The 25,370-nt window shown below is 42.1% G+C and overlaps 1 protein-coding gene across 3 annotated transcripts in view; it reads right to left on the bottom strand.

Moving 5' to 3' along the window:
• The window catches only part of pcdh11 (protocadherin 11), a 140,345-nt gene extending 115,236 nt beyond the window's left edge, over positions 1–25,109 (bottom strand). For 2 of the 3 annotated variants that reach the window (XM_074648709.1, XM_074648710.1), the window contains exons 1-3: positions 24,326–25,109; positions 18,065–18,645; positions 8,319–10,826 (exon numbers count right to left, since the gene is read on the bottom strand). In XM_074648709.1, the coding sequence (XP_074504810.1) occupies positions 8,319–10,826; positions 18,065–18,604 (3,048 nt within the window). In that variant the 5' untranslated portion in view covers positions 18,605–18,645; positions 24,326–25,109. Of the gene's footprint in view, positions 1–1,384; positions 3,917–8,318; positions 10,827–18,064; positions 18,646–24,325 lie in introns of those variants that run through there. The other variant, XM_074648711.1, reaches the window with a different exon arrangement.
• Positions 25,110–25,370: the final 261 nt, after the last annotated feature.

Here is a 25,370-nt window from a genome sequence, read left to right as displayed (position 1 = left end):
ACGGGACAACCTTTAAAAGTCATTTTATAGATGGTAAAAATCTCCGGGAATGCACTTAAATGTGAGCTGACCAAAATCACAAGCGCACGCTGAGACCCGTAACAAGTGCACATTTCTGTGGGAAGAGAGGAGCAACAAACTGGTCCAAGGACGAAGATATTTTCTGTTATAAACCAGACCGGCAACTGCTGCTTCCACTAAATCATCCCTTCTTTCTCACCTTTGACTTTGCACTCCGAAGCAGAGGAAAAATCCATTTATCGCCTACTCTGTCTTCATGCACAAATGTTAAGACTCATTAATGCTGTGGCTTTGTTGCAGTTTTTTTTTATTATTTATCTATGGCTCATTTGAAAACATTTCATTACTTAATTATGCATAACACGGAAAATCAAATCCTTATTTATCTAGCTCAAAGAGATACAACTACCTTATGATCTACCCGAGCTCTGTGTTTTTAAAGTAAGAGAACGAGGCGTTTAGCAGGTTTACATTCATCTATTAATAGAAGGCTGACATTTATGCACTCTCCATACGAGAATGCTCTACTCGACTGTGCACCATTTTCTCAAATCACCAAGGACACTTTCCCCGAGGGAACTGATTAGCTCTTTCTCAGTTTTAAAATATGAAGTAACTTTGATAAGCAATTAAACATTTTCTGTTGTCTCCACTCTGGCTGTTGTTTTATGCCTTTCAAGTCTGTATTTTTGGATCAAATCCGCATAAACAGCGCACAACACAATGTTAGGGCGGCGGTTATTGCACCCTCCAGCATCAATCTTCCTCTCAGATGTGTAAAACCCTGTGTTTGTGTATTACTGTACATCATAATAGCAGGGTTATCATTATCAAATGATCATTATCAGCTCTCATGGAGGAGAACCAAAAAAAAAAAAAAGTGTTGTTCCAAAAAAAGCTTTTTCTTCTGCTGTTTTCTGTCTGTGCACTTCAAAGGATGTGCTCTGAATTTCCATAACTTTTTATCTGTAATCTGTTCCTAATGAGCGATGTATATCTAAACCATTTCTTCGACTCCGTCTCCTAGTTGAGCGCTATATTGTTGCAAAATATAGAAGAAAAGGAGGTATGGGCAGATTTTCTATCGCTGAAATGAGCCAATTAATGGTGTCCAAACCAACACAGCCACACACACGTCTACAGGCCACAGCCTGTTTGACATACACTATATGCTCCTGGCTAACTGTACTGGATATGAGGAAAAACAAATGATTATTCTTACAACATGTGTTTTGCCTCATTCTACTTTTATTGTTCAGTATAATGTGCAGAAAGCCGAACTGACTGAGTGATAATATTAGATGCTCAAAACAATGAACAAGAAGAGTCGTCAAAAATGTGCAATACAATGCAAAAAGACTTTAATAAATTTCAGAAGCGCACACATACATAAACAAAACATTTACAGTTTTCTCCACACTGGCAAATCAAAGTCAATTACAAAGATCATGTAAGGTGCATATTGTACTTCACATTGAATAAAAGTGAGGTTGTCTGTCTCCCTTACAAGGACAAAAGGCTCTCCCCATGTATAAGTATTTTTTTTTTCTTCTTTTCCCCCCAAAGATCAGGCAAATCTAATCATAACACAGTGCTAGGATGCTATGTATACTTCATACTGTGGCTCCTACGCAGTAGTGAATACATTTGATACCATAATTACATGAATATACCTCCTTTCGATAATAACAACCTGCCTCACACAAAGAGGCAACGCACATAAAATTAAAAGCTTTAAAATAGACATAGTCTGCAGAACCGTGGACGTATTAAGACTGGAACAAAATCAAAAAGGCTTCCAGTCTGTGCGGTAATTTCATTTATCTATATATAGTCTCTCACAAGAGGGGAAACAGCCTCTGGTCCAGTCCATCTGTACAATTGAAAACACAGGCTATGTCTATTTTAATGACTCTAATTCTATGGTTATATGTATGTACTGTATGTCTTTTATGCCTTACCTATCAAAGCAGTCTGTAGCTTACCAATTAACAGGACTATTGAACAACAATGCTGCTAACCCATCAAGCCATTTACTGGTGTATACTGTAGAAATGATTCTAGTCAGGACGTACTGTACCATAATGATTCTATAGGTGTAGAAACAGTAGAAGCAAAAGGATGCTCTGAACAAAACGCCTAAGAAGTAGTAAGTGCACCGTAGTGGATTTTCTGTCAAAATGTTAACTTATTGCTGTTTTTTAAACTGAAGCCTGGATTACCTTTTTTCATTTTGGTGTTCGATGTTCTCCTCAAGTCAAGCCGGTTTTTTTTTCGCTTAAGCCCAACAACCCATTTTAAAGACTGCCTGAGGATTATTATTATTATTCTCACAGGTTAAATCACTTCCGAATTGAAAGCGAAACACAAAAGGTCGGGCTTAGTGCTCTTCAAATCTGCCCTACATAAACAGCTTTTGATTATAACCCCAGCAGTTAGTCCCTTGTGATTGTGGCTTAGCTCAAAGTATTAAACTTGTCCTACCATTCGTCCCGCTGCAATAACAGCATGCCGATCGGTGGAACGGTGGCAAAGCACTAAAAAACGTGGGTGTTTATTGTGGGGCCATCCATGCGTATTTCTGTAACCACACTCTTCACTAACCAATTTGTGCCCGCAACTACAAATTTGTATTTCCTTTGGTGGACGTGTTCTCTGGGCTTGCCTTAAAAATCGGTCAAACCGTTGAAAAAGGGATTTTTTTCTTACTATATTTAATATTTGGGCACATGGGACTACTGTTTTTTCCAGGAAAGAAAAAACAGTAGTCCCATGTGCCAAAAGATATAGTAAGATAAGTATCTCAGAAACTTCAAGGAGCACAATCAAGTATTTGGTATCTATGAACTCATAACAAGTTGAATATCAAATATATGCACACATATGCAGTGTAAAATAAATATATCATATGGCAAACATTTAAAAAACACAATGTTAGCATTTTTCCTAATTTTTCAAAAATGTGACTATTAATAAAAGTGTGACTTTTTATGTAACCTAAAAATTTCAAAGTTGTCCTGTTAGATACTTGCCCAAAGTAAATCCGTACCAAATTTCAAGACTTTTGACCAATCAGAACAAATACAGTCTTTGGGCACAAATGGGTTAAGTGTGGGGCAGAAAGAGGCAAACGTTGCCAGAAAAAGGAACACTGTGATGTGAGCTCAATACTAATATAAGCCTACAGGCTGTAGACCTTGCAGCATAAATACACTATAAGTCATTTAGTTCCATGAGCGAGCCCAGAGGGAGCAACGTCAAAATGATACAAAAAGAAATCAGAAAGTAAGAAAATAAAATGGCCACCAGGCAGTTTTTGAAAACAAGGCAAAGAAATGGAATCAATAAATATAAACACCATCAACTCTGTGACATACATACATATAAACATACTTTACAGATCTACTGACTGTATTTGACACCTATTTTACAGAGTGGGTGCTGGAGAGGGACATTTTTTGGAGAAGGGTTCAGGGCATACAGCATCGTCCTCACTGACACAGGTTAAGTAATAGCATACGACTCAATAAAGCATTTCAAACTTCCAACAGATTCACAGGAGGAGCTTTGTCAAGTTTCAGGCAGGCAACATGAAGCGTCTCTCTCTGTTTTTTCCGAGATCACCCCCCCTCCACCACCACCCCAACCCTCCAAGTTCATCTTTTCTCTCGCTTGTATGAAGAGGTGGGGTTTGAGGCTGTAGAGACAGTAAAGTACTTGTTTCACCTCTTCAGTTCTCGCCTTGCTTCTGCCCTCTCTCCCTCTCTCTCTCTCTCTTTTCTCTCTTTTTCTCGCTTTAGGGTAGTGGGAGCTAGAGATTGATTTTAATCCTGTGGGAGCGAGCTGTACCTGTGCCACAGAGTGTGCCATAGTGTGGTGGTTTCAGTGCCGTCTCCTGAAATATAGAGAGACAGACAGATATAGGGAGATTGTCGTTACAATATCATCGAGCTCTGAGAAGCCTAAGCTGTATAGCCTTATCAGTGCCAGGCTACACCCAACACCGAATAAAAAATCTCCGAAGAGAAGATAAAAAAAACAAAAGCATTCTTCAAGGCACGGCTGGCAATCAAGTCATTATCTTGTCAGGTTTCCTTGAAGAATGCTACAAGTGTCACATGCTTGTAGCATTTTCCTGTACTTATCAGAGCATGCAATCTTATCCAATTATCACTCCCAATTTGTCTTTTTTGTCTCCCACCACACTAGTGCAGCACTCTTTCATTCCCCCTCAAAAAAAGCCATTTGGATCAATTTAGGCCCACTCTTTCTTTCGGACCCTTGCCAGTAGGTCCTCTGATATGTACAGAATATGACATTTTGCTGTTCCCAAAGAAGACACATACGCCGATATCTGAATCAGGACAAATCTGACCCCGATAGTGCTTACAAATAGCAAGGCACAGTGATGCACAGATGCAATGACTCAACAGAAATAACAAAAAAAACAAAAAAACAATGATAATAAAATAAAATAAAAGCCATAATCAGTGGCGAGGATTTAATACTGGCATCAGATTTGATTAACAAGCCTTGTTAGCCTTTTAAAAATCATGGCTGCTACCGCTGGCTATGCACCCACTATGAGTCAGCACAAGCGCTTTGTCATCACACCATGGGTGGCTAGTGTGAAAAGCCCATATACCTTCACCCACACAAATAAATGCACAGATTGTGTTCACTGCTGCCCTCGGCATCCAATGCATGCTTTATTATAAAGAATATAATAAATTGCATTATAAATAGGGCATAACTACAACACTTGTGGTTTAAGGTGAGTCAAACTGCGATGGATGTGATACTACAAAAACAGCAGCTTCTCCTATATCATACTGAGTCATAGGTTAGTGTCATTAAGCAGTGACCCTACTGTATGTGCTCCAGAATTATGGGCCAAACAAAAGGACGTATTAGCCTTTTTTTATCCCCTGCATATTCATGGTGATGTCTGAGATCACTCAAGCGGGGTGGTACTCGTTTGATCTGCACATACTCTCACAAGAGCTCCTCATCACTGGAGGCCGATTGACCTCTAATATCACGGGGTAGGGGTTAAAAGAAAATGATGAGATGCGTAAAAACTGAGAGGAGAGAGGGGAGGGGAGGGAGGCATTTTGCGAATACAGCTCGCGCTGTATAATGAAGCCATATGGTGACACAAATCTGTGGTCTCTGAAGTATTTTTACAAGCTTTAGTCTTTATCAGCTACATCTGTAAAGTCCCTGAAAACATTTTGGTGACCTTCAACCGTAATCATCTCCTCCCGTGTGCCCTCCACATCGCTATTCCACGGGCGGGCTTTTTGTCTTGGCTTTATTTTTCAGCTGCTTTAGGTGCGTGGGAGGGTGTGGGGGAAACGAGAGATCACCGTAAAGGCACTAAAGCACCATCTGTCACTCCGGCAGACAAAAAGGAAAACACGACAACCTGCCTGTGATCTTTGCTTTTGGACTTCTGGTATTAGGGTTTGAGGCTCAAGAGAGAGAGCTGAATCGCTGGCATTGACAGAACCAAACGCAGCTTTTGTTTTAACAGCCACACTTGAAATAATCTCTTCAATTTCTCGAGTGCTCGAATATTCTCTTTTTTTTTTTTTAACCTCCTCAGATAAAACCACACTTTTTGAAGTGTTCTTCTTTAGACTTTGGAAATAGATTTTTCTTTAAAGGAGATGAAATCAAGGCAGAGATGAAATTATAACGGGACAGCTGGTCATCTATTGTCCCATCATGTCTGGTCCCGTGACTCATCTGAGGATGGTACGTGGCATCGCTGATAATCTTAAAGGACGGCTGCCTTTTTTCTTCTTCCTTATCAGCCTCATACCAAACCTAATTACGGTGATTTTAATCATACTGTATTACGAGTGATTAACCCTTTAGTGCATTTAATTAACCTTTGCAGCCACCGATCTCTCATCAGGCAAAGCTTCGTGCTTTTTTTTCCATGACACAGGCTTTAAATAAGCACACTTAAAACTGGTGGGAAATCTAATGTCTAAAGTGGGAGGCATCACTTGTCAGTTGCTCGAGGGGACAGGAAAAAAAAATTGATGTATTATCAGCTTAACATCACTGTAGATATGGTTGCTGAGTAGAACAGTCGAGGACATATTTTATTTCTTGATAATATTCAAATTCTGGGAGCATGTGGCACCACAATGTGAGAATATTAAACAGATTAAACCTGACCTCTCTTAGAGAAATGCAGTACCTTTAGAAATAAACTGATTCAAACAGAGCCTGAAGATTTGGCGGGATGTTTACTAATCATATATTCATTGATTTTAAATTATTCCGACAAAAATACCCCACTCTGATCAGCAACATAAGTGAAAATCAATTTAAACCCTTGATGCATAAAATTCATGACGGATAATAATTCAGAATTGTAGAACACAGACTGAATATTTCTGCATATTTCAGGGCAGCCGCTACCAGTAAGAGGGGAAAATCATCCTGACAACTCGTCAGTGTGTCGTATAAACACATTATGAATTTAATCTTTGGTACCAAGGGCATGTAGTTGGCTTATGTATAATGTACCATGGCAGATAGCTTTTAACCAGGATTTCAAATAAAAGGTGGATGAAGGGAACGACTATCAACTCTGTGTGGGTGTCTTTATAAATTATCCTGAGCACAATACTTCACGGGATCAACAGTCATTCGTCAAAACTATGCCATGAGGAATTTTAACGCTTGCTAGATGTCACACACAGAAGCGCACTGGGAGCGAAAAAAGACGGAAATGAAACCAAAGATCTGAAAACTGTGTGCAATGTGAGGCTAGACACAAACAAAAAGCGAGCACCTCATCAAACAAAATCAATTATTGATGCAATATCATGAAATTGACCCAGAATTGGATGAATGGCAGTCGTGATAATTACGATCAAAACAGTGACAAAAACGAAAGCCAATGCAACAACAACCAAATCCTTAAAGAAATCATGAAAAAACAAAAGATAAACAAATGAAAATAGTGGAAAATGCCAACAAATTGGATGTTTGACACTGAAGGGGAAATATGGATACACACTTATAAATAAATTGCCGCCCCATGCACAGACATCAGCCTTGATTAGTGCTGCTCAAATATCAACACATCTGCCATGTATTAAGGATACAATGATCTTCTCTAACACAGCACATTACAGTGGCAAACCTTTGTTGTGATGTCATTACAGCCTCTCCTATGTGAGGTAATTTAAAGAATGTAAAGAATGTGTATCTACATATGCCGTTTATAACAATAATTGGGGGTCATTAAAGTAGAGCATTTATGGGCTAAATGCAACGTCGGCCGAGCGGGCTTTTTATGGACTACCGCTCCCTTGGTGTTTAAGTGTATTGGTCTCAGGGCTCTGCGTCACCTTGATCCCTGTGACCTACTCCCCCCGCCCCAGGAAGTACTCAGTCTTCCCCGCGGCGCTCTGCTCTGGCTGTCAGCCCTGAGCAAGGCCACCTCTCCTTACCTCTGATTTACATTCATTTCCCTCGCCAGCTTTTTATTTATTGGGGCACTTCGCATTTGGCACATATCTCTTACAGAATCATAAGCCCTTTGCTGTACCTTGGCATTCAAATGAGCCTCTCTCTCACAAAGCCTCGCTGGCAAAGCTAAGACGGCACTTAATATTTTGAGGACAGAATCCACAAAAAGTGGGACTATTCATCAAGTTGTTTTAGCATGTCGGGAGCACTTTTTTTTGTTTGGTGCTATTACCTTCACACTTTTTGCCCAGATGAATACCTGATGAATTGTCACTGTGGCTGCCACATTTATTTTTTGCTACACCTTATTTAAAGATGTCAGTCAAATATATTAGAACACAGCATCATTCGCCCTTCACCTCAACTACATCAATAGAGAGTTCAATCATCGCCCGCCTATCCCAGGCTCTTCTACAGTGCCACCAACCACTCAAACTGAAGTTTAAAATAACCGCCCATCGTAATTGCGCCGCTGGCATTACTCAAGCTTTTGAATATGAAATGACATATGATTTGTAAACGATTATGCAATTACGATTGCTCGTGAAGGAGGGTGAATACATGGAATTAATAACAGTCCAGTGAAAGGTTTGCTGCATTAATTGTGACAAATTATGTTTTATTCTTTTCGTTTTTTAAGTGCAAATGACATTCATGTAGACACGGTCATGGTCTGTGTGGGAAAATCCCCCGGCTCCATGCTGCCACCCTCCCCCTTTCACATCGCCTACCATGGGAGAGCAAGGGGAATGTGAGTGGGGACTAGTGTGGGTGGGTTTAAAAAGGAAGTCATGAATTACCTGTCGGGTGGTGATTTGCCCCGTAGTCTTGAATCCCCCCTGACAGCTGCACTCTGAGACACTGTACGGGTCGGAGCTAGTCGATGAGCACTTGGAGAGTGAGTCGCAGCCCACCACGAACGTGTTGTCCAAGGGGAGCTCCTGGATCACGTGGTGTTTCTTTGGGGCCACTGGAGTCTCCGGTTTGATTTGAAATGTAGGCTGAGGGGACGCCGACTTGTAATGCTTGGCTAAATCTGGGCTGTCGGGTTTGAAGGTGGTGGGCGTGGTGGCCCAGTTGTACTTCCCCATGGTCTGCTCCTCTAGCTCCACAGGGAGATCCAGTGTGCCATTAACGTGCTCATGCGTGGGGTCGTCAGGCTTGGATTCATCTATGGTCACAAAGTTCAAGAGGAGGCTCTTGGGGGATCGCTTCTTCCTCTTCTTCTTCTTCTTGATCTGACGGTTGTCTTGGTTGGGCGACACCCACTCGCCGCTCTGCTTGCCCTTCTGCACCACTTTGTGTCGGGGCGTCTGTCTGCAGCGCACCAAGGCGGTCACGAATATCACCAAGATGACAGTCATGGTCCCCGCTATGATTGCTATGACAACAATCACATATCCGTTGGCTTGAGGTGTTACCTCGCTGTCCCCTATGTTACGATCCAAGGGTGTCTCCATGCTTTTTCGTAGCTGCTCTTGGATAAAGGTAGCATTTGACACAGTGTCGTTGACGAACAAGTGAATAAGTGCGATGGCGTGTAATGACTCCGGCTGACCTAGATCTTTGACCTTGACTACCAGCCTATGCAGCCCCAGATCAGCCGCCACTATTTTCTCCTGCAGTGTTATGTTACCCGTTGTTCTGTCGATGGCGAAGAGACCTCGAGGGGAGACCCTAGATGTGATGATGATGCTGCTGATGATGCTGTACTGCAGCTCGGCATTCATACCTGTGTCATTGTCAATGGCAAACACTCTGGTGACCACAGCGCCAGGGGTGGTGGTGGTTCGCACCAGGTCATATGAGTAATTGGAGGAGGGGATGACGAACACGGGGCGATTGTCGTTCACATCGACCACATTGATGGTGACCTTGGCGTAGGAGGAGCTTGGAGGTTGCCCTCCGTCTACTGCTTTGACCATAAATGTGTAGGAGCTTTGCTGCTCCCTATCAAAGGTGATGTTGGGTTTGATCACGCCGGTTTGGGGGTCGATGATGAAATTATCTTTCCCGTTCAAAACGGACAGGGTTATAATCGCGTTATCTCCCGCATCTGCGTCCGTCACTGTGATTAAGCCCACGGTTCCATAAAGAGGCAGGTTCTCAGGCACGTAGAAGTTGTACTCAGGGTGTGTGAAAGCCGGGCTGTTGTCATTAAGGTCCTGGACGATTAGCCTGACGGTGACATTGCTCTGCAGGGACGCGGAGCCATTGTCCCTCGCTATGACAGTGAATGAGTACCTCTCCTGCTTCTCTCTGTCCAGCCGTTTGCCAACGGAGAGAATTCCTGACCGTCTGTCTATGTTAAACCCGTCAGGCGCATCAGGGCCAAGAGTATAAATAATCTCAGCATTATGTCCGCTGTCTGCGTCAGTGGCGCTGATTTTTATTAACTGTGTAGAGGGGTCATTGTTCTCCGGTATGGAAAGTTGGATTTCCGGCTGGGGGAAGATGGGCGCATTGTCGTTCTCATCCTTGATTTTAATTAAAACCATAGCTGAAGTGTTCAAAGGAGGCGTCCCCCTATCCGAGGCCACTATCTTAATTGCATATTCTCGAGTCGTCTCATAATCTAGGGGGGCAGCTGTCTCCAGTAAGAATTGGTCATTAAAGACAGGCTTCAACCGAAAAGGAACATCATGGTCAGTGTAGCAAGCTACTTTGCCATAAAGATCTGCATCCTTGTCAGTAACAGTGATGAGTGCTATTTTGGTGTTGAGAGGCGCGTTCTCAGACAGCAGAACAGTCCCATTAACCAGGTTGATAATGTAGCGAGTGTCTATGGAGGGAACATTGTCATTAACGTCTGTTACATTAACAATCACTGTGGCTCTGGATGGGGTGGAGCTGCCGTCGCTGGCGAGGACGATGAGCTTGTGAACAGGAGTCACCTCCCTGTCCAGCGACTGCTTCACAGTGATCAGCCCCGTGGAGCTGTCGATGGCAAAGTGACGTTTGGTTGAGGCAGAGATCTGGTTGCTGAAGGCGAAGTGGATCTGCGCGTTGGAGCCCAGGTCTGCGTCCGAGGCATGGAGCTGGGCGACCGACGTCCCCATGGGGGCGTTCTCCGGCACCGTGACCTCCAGCTCGCTGTCCTTGAAAACGGGGCGATTGTCGTTGACGTCGGAGATGGTGACCTGGAGGATGGCGGTGCTGGACTTGGGAGGGTTGCCGCCATCCTCGACCTTTATCTTCATGACAAAGGTGTCCTTCTGCTCGCGATCCAGGTTCTGCTGGACGATAAGCTGCGGCCACTTGTCCCCTTCAGGAGTCTCGATGATGTCTAAGCCGAACTCGCTGACACTCTGCAAAGACAAGACAACATTTTTGAGTTACATGTATTCTATTTAGTACTCAGAATATTGAATACCACATTCAAAATTGTTTGTTTTGATTGTTTTCTTTCTTTATATGACATGAGGTTCTTAGGTTAGAGGATGTCATATGTTAAGAATATCACATTTTCACTTTGGTATGAAGGTACAGATCGCTATAGAGAAGTATAATATATTCCGAAGCATTCTTCCTCCTGTTTTTGCTTTTGGGTTGTAGATTTGTCAATTGTCTCAGAAAGCAAAACAGCTTGTCGAGGTATTTTCTTAGGTTACTCCGGTTCATTTGCAACCCTTCTTGGGATCAGGCCTTAAGGCAGTGATGAATGTCAAGAGCAAATGAAATGGCCCAGGACATTTTTAAACAAGGCAGCTGCTTCTTGGCTCTGCTCATGCTCATCTCAGTTGGCCAGCCGTTAATCAAAAGCATTTCCAAACATGCTAATCATCAGCTTGTTTTACTCATTTCCTACTTACACTATACACTATACTTGCCCCCCCAGAAACATAACAAATGTCTTGTCTTATTAATCTCAATCATTGTGGTAAATCAAGTCCCTCCACCCCTCCTATAGCAACGACTGCTTGAAGGGATTCATTTACCTCTTTAGCCTCCTTTCTGCCTTCACTAAAATGAGATTTCACTCTGCCGTCCTATCTTGTGTCAAGTTAGAATAGAGCAGGCAGCCTTGCAACATTTCAACTTCATAATGGGCAGAGAGAGAAAGCTGGAAATGGAGACACAACAATGAGCTCCCATTTTAAATACACTGCAAGTCCAGATCACCACAAATTAAGAGAAGGGAGCGAAAAATGCTGCATATTAGAAAAGGCTTTTTGCTCAAGAAGAGGGGTAAATCTAGGCAAAAGTAAAGCCGGAGGAAAATGAAAACAAATGCATAAGTAATCCCCATGAGAAACCGGAGGAACTGGCACTGGCTGTTAAGAGTAATTGCCTTCCACCCAAAAAAAGCTAGCACTAATATTTACAATTGCAGATGGGGTACGGTATGGATCCATAAATGTTTTCAAATTAGACGAGAGAGGAAGGACGAGAGAGGGAGAGAGAGACGAGTGACAGAAAAGGAGAGAAAGAGAGAGAGGGAGAGAGAGCAGGGGGAGGAAATAAGAAGAAGATCAAGCCCATGAATGAGCTGCATGCACATTATGAAACAAAGAAGCCCTTTGAAGCTCTTTCAGTCAGAAGTAGTTTCATGGTAAAACAAGAAAAAGCATCCTCTTTAGAGAGATAAGCTTCATGCTGCGCATAATGTTGGAAGAGATTACTCTGTCTAGGCACAGCTATCAAATGAGATTAAGATATATACATTCTCCTCGTTAAAGGAAGGAACATTTCAACCAAAATTGTGAGCTCACGAGTCCTCAGTAGGTTTTAAAATCTCGAGCCGCGTCCTCATGCCAGCATAGTGTTGTAGCCGACACAAGGAAACGTGCAGCTGCAGCATGTAAATTATTATGTACTCCGAAAAACTGCTTGCCGAGGGAATGTTGTCAACATGTCAGTGATTGACAGAACTACTTAAACCAGCCAGCCAACGCTGCAGCAATGATCTTTCAGACCTTATTTTGTGATCCTTCTGGCAAGCCAGAGACATATATGGGATGAGCAGTATATAAAACATGCGTGGAAATACAGAGCCTTATGGATGAACTGTGCTGTATCTTTATGCGCGTTGCAGAACTATTTCTGTCATAACCGAGAGGTCCAACACAACATTGTGGGGGCTCTATTGCTAAGCAGTACTCCATTCGTACAGAGCTCCTCAATCCCCAGTTGTTTGAATAGTTCACAGCTTCGGCACAGTAGCTGAGGATCTGCACACTGATATTTGGCAAAGCCTGATTTAATAGTAGGATGTTAAGTTAGGATGTGTCAAAGGGAATGCTGCACAATGATTTATGAGCCAGCATTTCCTCTATGCTTTTGTCTCGGTTTCCACACAATTTTACAACTGACAAGACGGCACTCAGCGCATTTCAATAAGTTGAAGGGAGCTATCTCTCAGGCTGTGCATCCTCCCTGAATGCAGAATTAGTCTGGTGGATTGTGATAAGATCTAGGGCAGGCTAAGAAAAGGCCAAATACTTGCATGAATCACTCACTGGGAACTACAAGGCTGGGCGAGAAGGACGAAGCTCTCTAAACGGCTAAGTGTGCACATCATAACCGCGCCTCACTCTCCCACCACACGCATACTGTACAGGTACTTTCTTGAACTTTGACAGCTTGCCATTCATTCCACATTACAGTTGTCTGCAGTGATCAGAGCACTGCTTTATGTGGGCTGTGTGCAGTACACAATCTGATCACAGTTGGCTAATTTAAATGAGAATGATTGAGGGATACTGACAGAAGCGGAGGTGGCTGATGATGAGGGAAGGACGACTCTGAACCCCTTTTTGCAGACAGCGCCTCAGATTATCAGCGGATGCATCTTTCAGTCAAGTTGATGACCTTATTAAAACTAAGAGGAGACTGAGATTGGGCTGTGAATATATCAGGAGGACTCTAGTCACGGTGATGCCCATGGATAGGGCTAACTGGGGAGGGCTATTCATCACCAGCTATAGCACCTCTTTATAATGCTGATAGAAACTCACCCTCTCTCCCTCTCATTCCTCCTTCATTCTTTCTCTCCATCCCTCATCCACTTTTGCCCCTGGCCATGATCTCATGCATATAATTAAGACAAAGGAAGCTGGGAATTGTTTGTCTCTTTTTGTCAACCCCTAGAAGAGGATAATGTGTCAAAATAGGATGCTAATGAAAAGTGGAAATGCTTGACAGTGAGCCCAAAAATCCCATTCACTGCCTATAGGCAGCATGCAATGCATTAATCAAATTTCTCGTGCTACTTGGGAATGGAGCTTGAATACATTTTGCATCTTCAAATGCAAAAGTTTGAATCAGTTTAGGGGTAAAATTATTCAAGCTCAGACTTGGAGTACTAGCAAAAAGACCACGGCATCCAGTGAAAAATCTTTCGAGGTATATTTCAGATAGAAATGTTGCAAGGAAAAAGCTAGGTAGGTGGCAAAAGGTCAAGTGTAAGAGCCCTCCAGATTGCCCAACCAAAATACACCCACTCAATCATCCACTTTATCAGTGAGGCATAGCTCAGCCAGCAGCAGAACATGGATCTACATGAAATGACTGTATATAAAGATAGACGACTTGGCAGCTCCCCATAAAGTGAAGCCAAAACACCTCGCTCGCCCCCCTGGTGGCCGGCTGCAGTACAGGTCATAAAGCCCACCTCCTCCATGTTAGCGAAAGGGACATGGGCCAACTTAAAAAGTCAAATTACAAAGATGGTTTCTGTCATTTTAAGTAGTTCTTATCACACTGATGTATGTTCAGGTGTTCATTTTTCTGATAAGTTTGGTTTTAATTAGTTATTTGATGCAATAAAAAGGGGGTGTGACATTATGATTGACAGCTGCTCTGAGTGAAGTAGTCGTGGAGCCGGAGGCTCAGGAATTGTACAAGAGAGGAGATGTAACTTTAACTTTCCATAACCGTCTGTGTAATAGAACATGTGTCAAATTGATCACAATTGATCATAAATGTAGTTATAGAGATATTATGGTTAGTAGTTGTGTCTTTCTAGCCGAACAGCCACTGTGAAGCTAACATAGCACCTAGGTGGCTCACGCTTGCAAGCTACGGCCGAGCTTGGTTCGTGATTGGCTCCAGCGGGTGTGTGGGCGGGACCTTGATACTGCGTCTTCAGCTCCCCGATCACTACTGTGCAGACTCTGGCTCCAAATGACGTCAAAATCTCAAGATGGCAGATCCCGTATCCGGGATATTTTGGCTTCATTTTTGTACAGCGGGAGGAAGAGGAGATGCGTCCTTCATCTCTATATACTGTATAGCCTAGTCTATGGAAATTACTTAAATGTGTCTAAAGATGCTGACAGAGATGCAACTTGAATTAATGTAGCGTGTGATGCTGCAAACTCACAAACCACTAAAATAAGGAAAGGGGCCAATGTTTGTGAGCATCCAGAATCCCTTTTAGTCTTGAGTACGTTTCCATGTTCCTCCGAGTTATCCCGCGAATACGTAAAGTGATCTAATCTGCTTTCATGGGAGATCCTCCTCCATCCATGCATGTGATTGCTTTCTCTGACCTTGACCATTTCTTAGGACGCCTTCTCTGCAGTTCAGGTGACGTAGCAGCACACCACTGCACTACACCGACAGCGGAGTTTCACTCCAATTGTGATTACAAACCATTACGCGTGCTGCTGGCACACTGTGTTGGGATGAAATTACCCGTTGTCCCTCTCAGCTTTAGAAAAGGGACAAAGTTGTACAAAAAAAGGGCCACCGTGTTTCTTTCATTTGTTCTGTTATGTTGACAATCCGGGCATGCTACATGTGGAGCGGTGGACCATTGAGTGTTGCTCACTGTGCTACACAATGGTAGCAATTTCAGCACCGTGCCCTGTACAACACAAGGAAACTGGGCAAACTATCATTCTGAGGGAGCTTCTGAGGCAAATCTCACAGGACCATACAAAGATAGTCCAAGGGTGGCTTAGCGGCCAAGAGCTATTCTAAGAAATGCTTGCACATTCCTTCCCCACTAAACCCTTGGCTTTCTACTGCACTTCTGAAATAAAAGATACCAAAGGTTGCACATGTTTCTTGGCTCCTTTACTGCTTCTCTCCCTGTGTTTTACTCACACGGAACCTGGAACACAAGGAAATTAATCTCGAGCACAATGAGAATATAATGAGAAGAACTGAATCAGGGACGCGGCGGCGAGGATGCTCTAAGAAGAATTTTCCTGCAAAAAGATAATACAACGAGGGCGAGGGTTTTAGAAAAGCTTTATATTGTAAAAAGGGCAAAGAAAAATGATTGCAGATGATCATCGTAATGAGCAGAACATTTGGTTGGTGATTTTCCAGGCATGAACAATTCAGGACATTGCGCTGGAGAGGCCTTGGCAGTGGAACTAAAAATGCAAATTGGTATTCAAGGCAGACGCGGAGAGCAACGATTCTGCTCATTCCAACCCAGTGTTAACTTCATCTGAGACTCCAACATGGACTTGTCACTTTCTGTCTCGCACCATGCGCTCAAACATCCACTAACCTTTCTTTATTTATTATGTTTAGGGGTTTCCTCCAGAGTGCTTGCATCTCCCTTTTTAATTACACTTCATTTGTAAGAGCTCATGTCATCTCCAATATCCATCTATCCACAAGTGTTGTCTCGACTATAAATGAAGAATATCATCCTACACTTCTGGATTTACGGTTGACTCCATTAGGCAACATAGAATATTGCACCGCAGTTTAATAAAGCATCAATTAGATGATGAAGAAAAGCTTTTTCATAGTTCTGCATGAAACATTTATTAATATTATACACTCTCCTTCTCACTTCGCTTAAATCTACTGTGTTCAGCACATGTAACCTGTTGCTGGGGAAATTGGACATGCGAGATATGCTGTGTGTGCACTTTCTCCTGCATGTTCTCTGATATTACCGCACATGGTGAAAACTTCCCCCTTCTTTATAGCCTTCTCTCATTATGAAATAAAGCATGTGGAAATATTAATGGCTGCTGTAAAACATTGTAGGCTTCATGACATATTCCACTTCATGAAAAACTAGGTCATACTTTCAAGGCATCAAAATTAATTTCTTATATGGATATATACAATACAGCAATATAGCAGGTTTACAGGAGAAGCTGTAATGCAGAAACTGAATCATATCAAACCATAGAAAAGAAAATATCATAAGGACTCACTGATTAAAAACCAATCAGACCTGATGTAGACAGGTGGCATGCTGCAGGCGTAGCAGCGTTTTGGAAAATATCAATAATATGTGTGCTGACTAATATTCTGCTCGCATTGGAGACACTCATCCATACACATATCTGAAAAGACAATTCATTTCATACTTTCTTCCCCATTTTATCTCTTTGTAATTGTGTCTCTAAGACAGATTGCGACAGTGTTCTTTGGTTTATCAGATGTAATTGTTCTGTACTTGGATTACAAAAACGGCTATTTATTCTACTAAAAGCTTTTTATTCTATTAAGTCCACAAAGCAAACCAGTAACTTGAAGTATGTACCAGTAACAAGAGGTTTCAGGCCCGTATCTTTCACTATCAATATCTTCTACTCATTCAACATATTGAACTAAATTAATTTGTGTAAGATGGCTTTTAGTTTAGACTTGAGATTGCAGACATGCAGTAATAGCCTCTATCAACTTCTGTTATAAATTCAGCCTCAGGTACTTGAATGTTTTTAATTATTAATTATCTAATTACAACTAACAATTCAGTAAACACCAAATAAAACAGGGATGTATAGGATGTGGGGCTGGAACTAACAATTATTTTCATTGTTGATTCTTTCTTGATTAGTCGATTAGTTGTTTGGTCTATCAAATGTCAGAAAATGGTGGAAAATGTTGATCAGTGTTTCTAAAAGCCCAAGAAGATATTCAGTTTGCTGTCAAAGATGAGTAAAGAAACAAAAAAATATTCACATTTAAGAAGCTGGAATCAGAGAATTTGGGGCTATTTTTCTTAAAAATTACTCAAACTGATTAATTGATTATCAAAACAGTTGGTGATTAATTTAAGTAAGGGTCACAATAATGACCCGCTAGCTGTACATTATCCCTCTTATTACACGGCTATTTACTTAAGAAATCAATACTTTCACACGAAAACGGTCCGCCAGAGTCCGACAACAGAACTGCGCCCATAGCAACGGTCTGTTATACATAGCAACGGTCTGTTATAGAGAAATTACAGACTGCAGAACGCCGTGATTGACCAATCAGAATCAAGTATTAAACACAGCCGTGTAATCAAAAGTAATAACAGACCGTAGAACGCCGTGATTGACCAATCAGAATTGAGTATTCAACAAGGTCGTGAAATATTGACAACTAATTGATTAATCGTTGCAGCTCCAGTGGCAGAGATTCTAGCAGTCCTGGTGTTATAAATGAAGCAAGAGGACCTTCAGAAATGGGTTTCATATTAACAAAAAACAATGTGATTTAGAAAAAAGGTTTTCTTTTATAGATGGGTTTGGAAAATGCCCCCCCTGATTAATACTTCTAAGATAACTAAGACCACCCTGAAACATATCCATTTCCACTTTCTATATGTGAGAGATTAAACAGGAGTGGGCCTCACCTTGACCAGTTCATAGTGTTGAATCCCATTGATCCCTACATCGGGGTCAAACGCTGAGGGCACTGGGTATCGGGTGTTGATGGCTGTGTTCTCCGGGATGGAGATGTTTATTACAGTGGACTGGAAAAGCGGCGCGTTGTCATTTACATCCTCGATCAGGAAGCGGATCTTGACCAATCGGAAGATCTCATCCGGCAGCACGGCCACCTCGATCTCGTAGTAGCAGCGTTTCTCGGCGAAGACCCCCGAGCACAGCTTCTCCCGGTCGATCCTATGATTGGTGGTAAAGATCTCCCCCGTGTTGGCCTCCACCCTCACCAAAGGTACGTCGCCTGTCTTGTACACAGGCTTGAACTGCAGCGGCGAGGATAACCTGATGCTGGGGTCCAGGTTGAGGTCCAGGTCCTTGCGCAGGTTCCCGATGCGGACGTTCTCCGGCTGCTCCTCCTTCACCGTGTAGTCCCTCTCCTGGGCCCGGCATAGCAAGAGCACGCAGGCGAGCAAGACCACCAGCGCATGAGCCTGACTTGCTAAGTCCATACTCGAGAGTGGATGGGAGCTTCACTTCTACAACAGTAATTCTGCACACAAGAGATGCGAGACAGAGAGAAAGAAAGAGACAGAACACACAATGTCAGTGCACAACATTACATGGCATTCAAGTTTTCTGCTGTAATTAGTACTATTTTCCCTCATGGATAGTTTTCAACTTGACCTATTCATCCTAACTAGTTATGTGTCCACATTCTTTGCATGTCTTTGAGAGCAAATTAACGGCGGTTTCACACAATTAACCTTTGATGACATCCATTGAGCAAGCGGACACGTAAAGGTTAGTGGTTCACATATTCCATCAATCCGTTTCATGGCTGTAATGAACCAATTCATATTTTCATTGAGAAGTATGAAAGCAGTCCAGCGCTGTGACAAAATCCTTTGCCTTGAAAGCATCTTCACACACTAACTGTGCATAAAAAAAATGGGAACAACTTTAACTCATATCTGAGTCAGTGTGAGTCAATATGGCTCAGCTGCGTTTTCATAAACTGCACCCCACAACCAGCTGATTTGGAGGCAGCAGAACTGAGCCTTAAGCATTGGCGCTTCCACGCACACACACACACACACTTGACAGCAGCTATTAATGGAAAACCTCATTTGCTCTGAATGTAAACAATTGAGCTCTCGAATATTTCATGAACGCCCATGTGTGTAAACACTAACAGCACGATAAAGAGCACTGTTTAGAGTATCTGCCACGGAAAGAGACAACAATGTGAAATTATTTATTGTGGGAGCCGCCATTCAGTCAAATTAGTGAAATTTAATCATAACTTCATTACATCCTGACGAATGCGTTTTCTCCCAGCGTCAAATTTGAACAGCGCTCTGTTTACTGTTTGTGCTGAATGATGAAACCCTTAACAGGAAATGCAGTGCGTTTACTGTACCCATCACTGAACATCATGCATTAATAAATCTTCTCATGTTTGGTTTGCCACTTAATTTGACGCCGTTGTTGTACAGAACCTTTAACTGTTTTATATGTGCAAATGCTTGCCAAAGGGCAAGAACCCCATTTGCCAAAATCCAAGTAGGTCATTGGAAGATGATGAAGGAGTCGTACGCTGCGATGCCTTCCCTGCCAGTACATGCTAGCATGAAATATTGACTACTTTCCACCAGTTAATTAGTAGCATATTTAGTAAGTTATTAGGGGAGTTGCTTCATGTGGTTTTGCTAGCTCACACTTGGACTCGTTCATTTAATCCATCCTCGGATATCTTTAATAAATGAAATTCCATCATTTCCACCACTGCTCTCTATGAATGCTTGGCCACACAGGCTGTAATTGGCTTTTGACATTACAGTGCTGGTAATGGGAGTGTAATCATCAAAGTACATCCATGTTCAGTGGATTTTTTTTTTCAGTAGAACAACAGAATTACATTACTGCTCTTTAGATTGTTTTTTAGTGTGCAATGGCGAATCAAGACATGTTTACTTCTCATAATAATCTTGGCTCCCCATGTGTATTCCAGCGCAATATATTTAACGACTAATATAATTTCATTGCTCATATCCCACTGTGTATTTAGGTCCACCAACGCCCCCCCTGAGTGTTTATCAACCGTATGAATTTCCTCAAGATATTGGTTTATATTCATAAGGCAGCTGCCTGGAAATCAAACGTCCATTTCCTTCAAAGTAGACGGCAAAAGTGTATGACAGCCATCACAGGAGCCATGTACAGCCGGTGCTGAGAATGCATACATACTCGCAGTAACAGGGGACCACAAATAGCTCTTTGGGAACCGATAATATTCCCCACTTTATGAAATTCCCACCCGTTCACATGAGTCAAACAATATCCTGTAGAAAAGGTATGACTGCCTAAACTGCACTACAGGGGTCTCCTAAATTGGCAAGGCAACAGCGTTCACAGCCATTGAAGCTCTCGGCCTGCCGACAAAGGGGAATTGATTAAAAATAAGAATTTAATTAAGCTGGTTTTGAATCGGCAACAATTGCAAGGCATTCATGCAGCCTGTAAAGACAGATTTCTTTTCACACGTTTCATAAAGCAGTCACACGAGACTCATTAAAGAACAGTTGGACGTGAAAAAAAAGCACCGGCTCTGACATTGATCAGCGCGAGGGTTATTCATTCTACACATATAGCGCGGGCAGTATTGTACCGTCGCGTCAAAAATATTGATGAGATATAGCCCATTAGTAACTGTGACACCCTTTACTTTGAAGTGTGCATCTTTTGTGAGAGCGAGCGAGCGAGCAGCAATTGCTTTACTGTGATGATCGCCAGGCAGTCCAAGGCTGAGCTCGCACAATGCATAATGAAGTTTAAATTACATCCTTAAATGGGACGTGATACGGAGAAGTGAACAAAAAAAAAAGATCAAAGCATGATCTAGATTTCCTCTCCCTTGTAAGTGACAATAATGTTCCGCAGGATGAAGGGGTGTAGTATGTTTTTGACTCAGAGTACAAATGGAGTAACAAAGAGGACACCCTGGCAATGATAATGTGATGTTAAGAAGCCACATATAGGAGATATAAATCAGTCGTAGATTGATATATAGAGCTATTTCTCTTCTTACATGAAGCCAACTGCTAAAATCATGAGGATTTTATACGCACACGTTGTCCTTCAACACATCACAAACTTGTTTACTCCTCTTATTCTATTAACTTAAGGTTCTTTTCTTGTGATTTTCCCAACATTTGCATGGCGTTTCACTTGTCACAACTCTTTATAAGCCTGTCCATGAGGGATAGGCTAGGTGAGAGAGGGAATTGTGCTGGAGGGAGAAAAAAAAAAAGTAAGAGGGAGGGAGAAAGAAATCCTAGGTGTCAGTCAGAGTGTCTCCTTTGCTTACATTTCACTAGTCTCCTGAAATGCTATTTTGAGCCCCAGACAGCAGGTTGAATCCAGTAGGCAAACTCAAGCCTCCCTCTTGGGAGACACAGAGTGAAGAGGAGCAGGCCGGGCCCGGGATCACTTTACACAACAGCGTGATGGACAGGCCTTCCTGGTGTTTGCATCCGCTGAGAGGGGAGACATACAGCTACTGTCACCCCCTACCTTCACCCCTGAAGACAACCTCGACTGGAAACTTTCAGTGGAGTGAGTCTGCGGCTGGGAGCCGAGACATGTGGAGTCCTTTAACTGTCAAAGGGAGGTTTTTTCACCACTGTTGTATCTATCAATATTGCCTTTGGATCCAAAGAGATTTTCAAAAAGAGGGCATCGGTAGAAGTAATACTTTTGATTGTCTTGGGCTTTTTCTCTTTTAACAGCTTTGAGGATCGCTGACAGCCTGACAGACCAGGTTTCTGTCAAGATCAGTCAGTTCTTTTTCAGTCCACACAGCCAGAACAATTCTCTTTACACGGTGGAGGAATACAAGTTGTTTTCTCTTGGGAAACTTCAACAAGGACTACATTACCTAAGTTGTGCTGGAAAAGTGAGAAAACGAGGTTCGACATAAACGGCCACACTGACAATGTTAACAGCAGATGTAATACTGACAAAAGACGTATATTCAAGTTCAAATAGCACTGGGAATTGCACATCACACTATGTTATACTAACGGAAAAAAGGAAATAGTTCAACATTCTGACATAATTTGTAGCACAATTTTGCATAAAGCGTGGCAATGCTGTTGAGCTGCAGTGGCTTTTTCACATTTCAATCTTAATTCTTAGATAGATTTAATATGAAGAGTTGTACTATGTGGGTTATTAAATGGTGGCTATATTTCTCACCCTCCCACATTAGCAAAATGACGAACTAATTTACAACGTTGTGATCATGGACCTCAAGAGGGCAGTCCATACATGCAAATATAACCTCAATGATAAATATGAGTGTGATTTTTTCGGTGTAGCCTTACATCATCTTGAATGTTAACTTTGGCTTTAAAATCCATTATTTTTATGAAAATGTGACAAAATTATAAATTATAGACAAGCAAATAAATTGTCAGAGGAACCAAAAACAAAGTAAAGATAAAAAAAAACTTTCGTCTGAAACCATGTATATTATGAATAATTGCTAAAATAATAATATAAATAATATAACATTTAATAATACTGGAATAAACACTGTCAAAACCTATTTTTTTACATAACATTTTCACATATATATGCCCATATTTCAGGTGAAATCTGTGCTGTAGACACCATCATGAATTCTGAAATAGGCAAATTCAACGTGGGTAGTCACATTCAATATATTATCCTTTATTGGAAGTGAAAAGGACAATTCAACTACTAGGCTGCGTGTTATCAGAAAGCTATTCAGGAGAAGATCTAACTAGAGGTGGCCTTTAATGGAGCACAAACTCTTGAGTGACAGTGATTTTATATAAAAGGAGCTTGAATGTAAAACGTACACTCTAAAATGAAAACTAAAAGCAAAAAACAATATCTTTGACACCTGGAAAAGCATCTGTGAGACTACAAGTTATAGTTATGAACTCTTTAGGACACCTAACACAGTTGATGACCCCCCAAACTCACCACTCTGCACTCAATATTCAGTTGAGGTATATGCAAAATAATTGGAGATATGGTTGTAACATGTACAGTATATGAGGATATTGCACACTCTGATCAATTGCTGGTGAATTTGAAATGCTGATGTGCATGAGCAGATTGTGATTTTCGAATCAAACAAATACTTATAGCCCATGCTTCCACTCTTTCTTTTAATAGAAATGCCTCAGCCTATACAGCCAACATATGCTGCCTGCCTCACCTTAGGATGGTTCACATTACCATTTGATTTAATTCTCCAGCAAATAGCCTATATCGAGTTCAAGTAGGGCCTTGTGGGACCCTTTATAAAACCAGGCCCAATAATAATAATAATCTATAGCATACTGAAGCAGGTGGAACATGTTATAGGAAGTCAAACAAACCAACTGTGGCGGTTCATTCTGAGACCAATGGGGGATTTACATCTTAACCATTTGAACTAGTATAAATTAATATATTTATATATTTTTGTTCCTGGAGTGTGAGCAGGAACAGGTTGAGTGAACTCCCCTGAGGTTCTGGTCTGTGACAGCTGAACTGCTTGACCAGGAGGACCAGGAGGAGGAGAGTGCGCGGCTGCTGCTGCTGCTGCCGCGCAACCCACGCACCGCACCGCACCGCGCGCACCGAGCTCAAGCTGCTGAAGAACCCGCACTGACAAGTCCACGCAGTCGGATGCTCCTGGAAAGTATATAGGGCCTGTCTAGTCTAGCGATCAGTGTTGAGCAAAAATAACGCCCGAAGTCGTGACCAAACCTGCAACACATTCATATAATGCGACAACTCGGCTTCTTAGATTCTCCACTAAAACGCACCGGATCATTTTCTATTTACATCAGGTGCGCGGATTACGCACGCTATATATCTTTTTTTGGAGCCGCTCTAGGAAAAAAAAAAACACGGAGCATCCAAAATGACCCACTATATCGCAACAACACTGATTTATCCATGTGCCCGTAGACTACCAGTAAATTTGTGTTGCTCTCAGTGATTGTAAATATTACGCAGCTCCTCGCCGGTATTGAGACGTCAATTTGATTTTATACAGACCAACATCAATTGTAGGCTCTCCAGCGTCTCTCCGAAATGCGCTCAGGATACAGACCAGTCATGTTGCATATACAAATGCTCTAAGTAAAAAACACATTTTTTTTTATCTCAGCATTTTAAGTCACGATGATGAGGAGCAAAAAGCTTACCTTTTTTTTCCTGCTCGAATAGGATGAAGAATCAACCGTGAGTACCGTCGCGTGGAGACATCACTGATTTACAAAAAATAAGAAGAAGAAGTGCCATGAATTAAACTGAAGTGTGTGTGTGGTGGGGGGGAAGGATCCTCATCAGGATGCAAGTAGAAAAAAAATTGTTATCCACTACAAAAACTTATCCATGCGCTAAAGGAAAAACTGTGGTCCTCATGTGCAGGCAGGAGAAAAAAGAAACCATGCACAAGCGATATCAACTTTGATTGGAAAAGGACGCTGTAATTCCTCTTTCGCAAAATCCCACGGCCAGGAGATACGCATTGATCCAAGCTTGTTCTACATTAACTTTGTATATCCCTATAGCCTAAATATAGCCTTGAAAATTCCTACTTTTTGTACCTGGCACCTAACTTGCACGTTAAAGGCGTCTTGACCTCGCGCGTAAAACTTCAATCCAGGAGCGCAAAAAAAGGATGGAGAAAAAAAAAGAAGCTTAAACCTAATTTATTTTATAACCACTTGTTTTTTGGAACTGATTCGAGATTTGTGCGCGCTCCCCCAAAAAACACTCTTGTTGAAAGGAGGGATGCAGAAGAAGAGAGCGCATCGCCCCCCAATGGAGTTGGATCAAAGTGTGCCTCAGTGCAGCATCACTTACAGGAGCCGGGATGGATAGGCGGTTCACCGTATCTGTCTGCTAAGCTGTAGATGTCTCAGTAGTATTGTATGAACTCAGTTCCTTCAATGCTGCCCACCTCTCTCCCTCTCTCTCGCTCTCCCTCCGACTGACATCATGGAGGAAGGAGGAGCCAGCAGCAGATTTAAGAGCTCCTGGTCCTCTTAAAGCCGCACTGCGTTGGAGAGATGCTTTGCACTGAGATGTAGGTGGATGGACACACAGACGCCTCTCTGCTGTTTGCAGTAGCCACTAGTGCTCCAGAAAGCAAGAGGGGGGCACTGTTCACTTTTATATACCGAGCTTTTTGTTTCTTGCTTTTTCATTTCCAATTAGGTCTTATACTGTATCATCGGCAACCTC

This window comes from Sebastes fasciatus, chromosome 10, assembly GCF_043250625.1.
Source record: "Sebastes fasciatus isolate fSebFas1 chromosome 10, fSebFas1.pri, whole genome shotgun sequence".
NCBI classification, from domain to species: domain Eukaryota; kingdom Metazoa; phylum Chordata; class Actinopteri; order Perciformes; family Sebastidae; genus Sebastes; species Sebastes fasciatus.
Note: the sequence above shows the minus strand (reverse complement) of the source record. Positions and strands in the feature narration are given on the sequence as shown.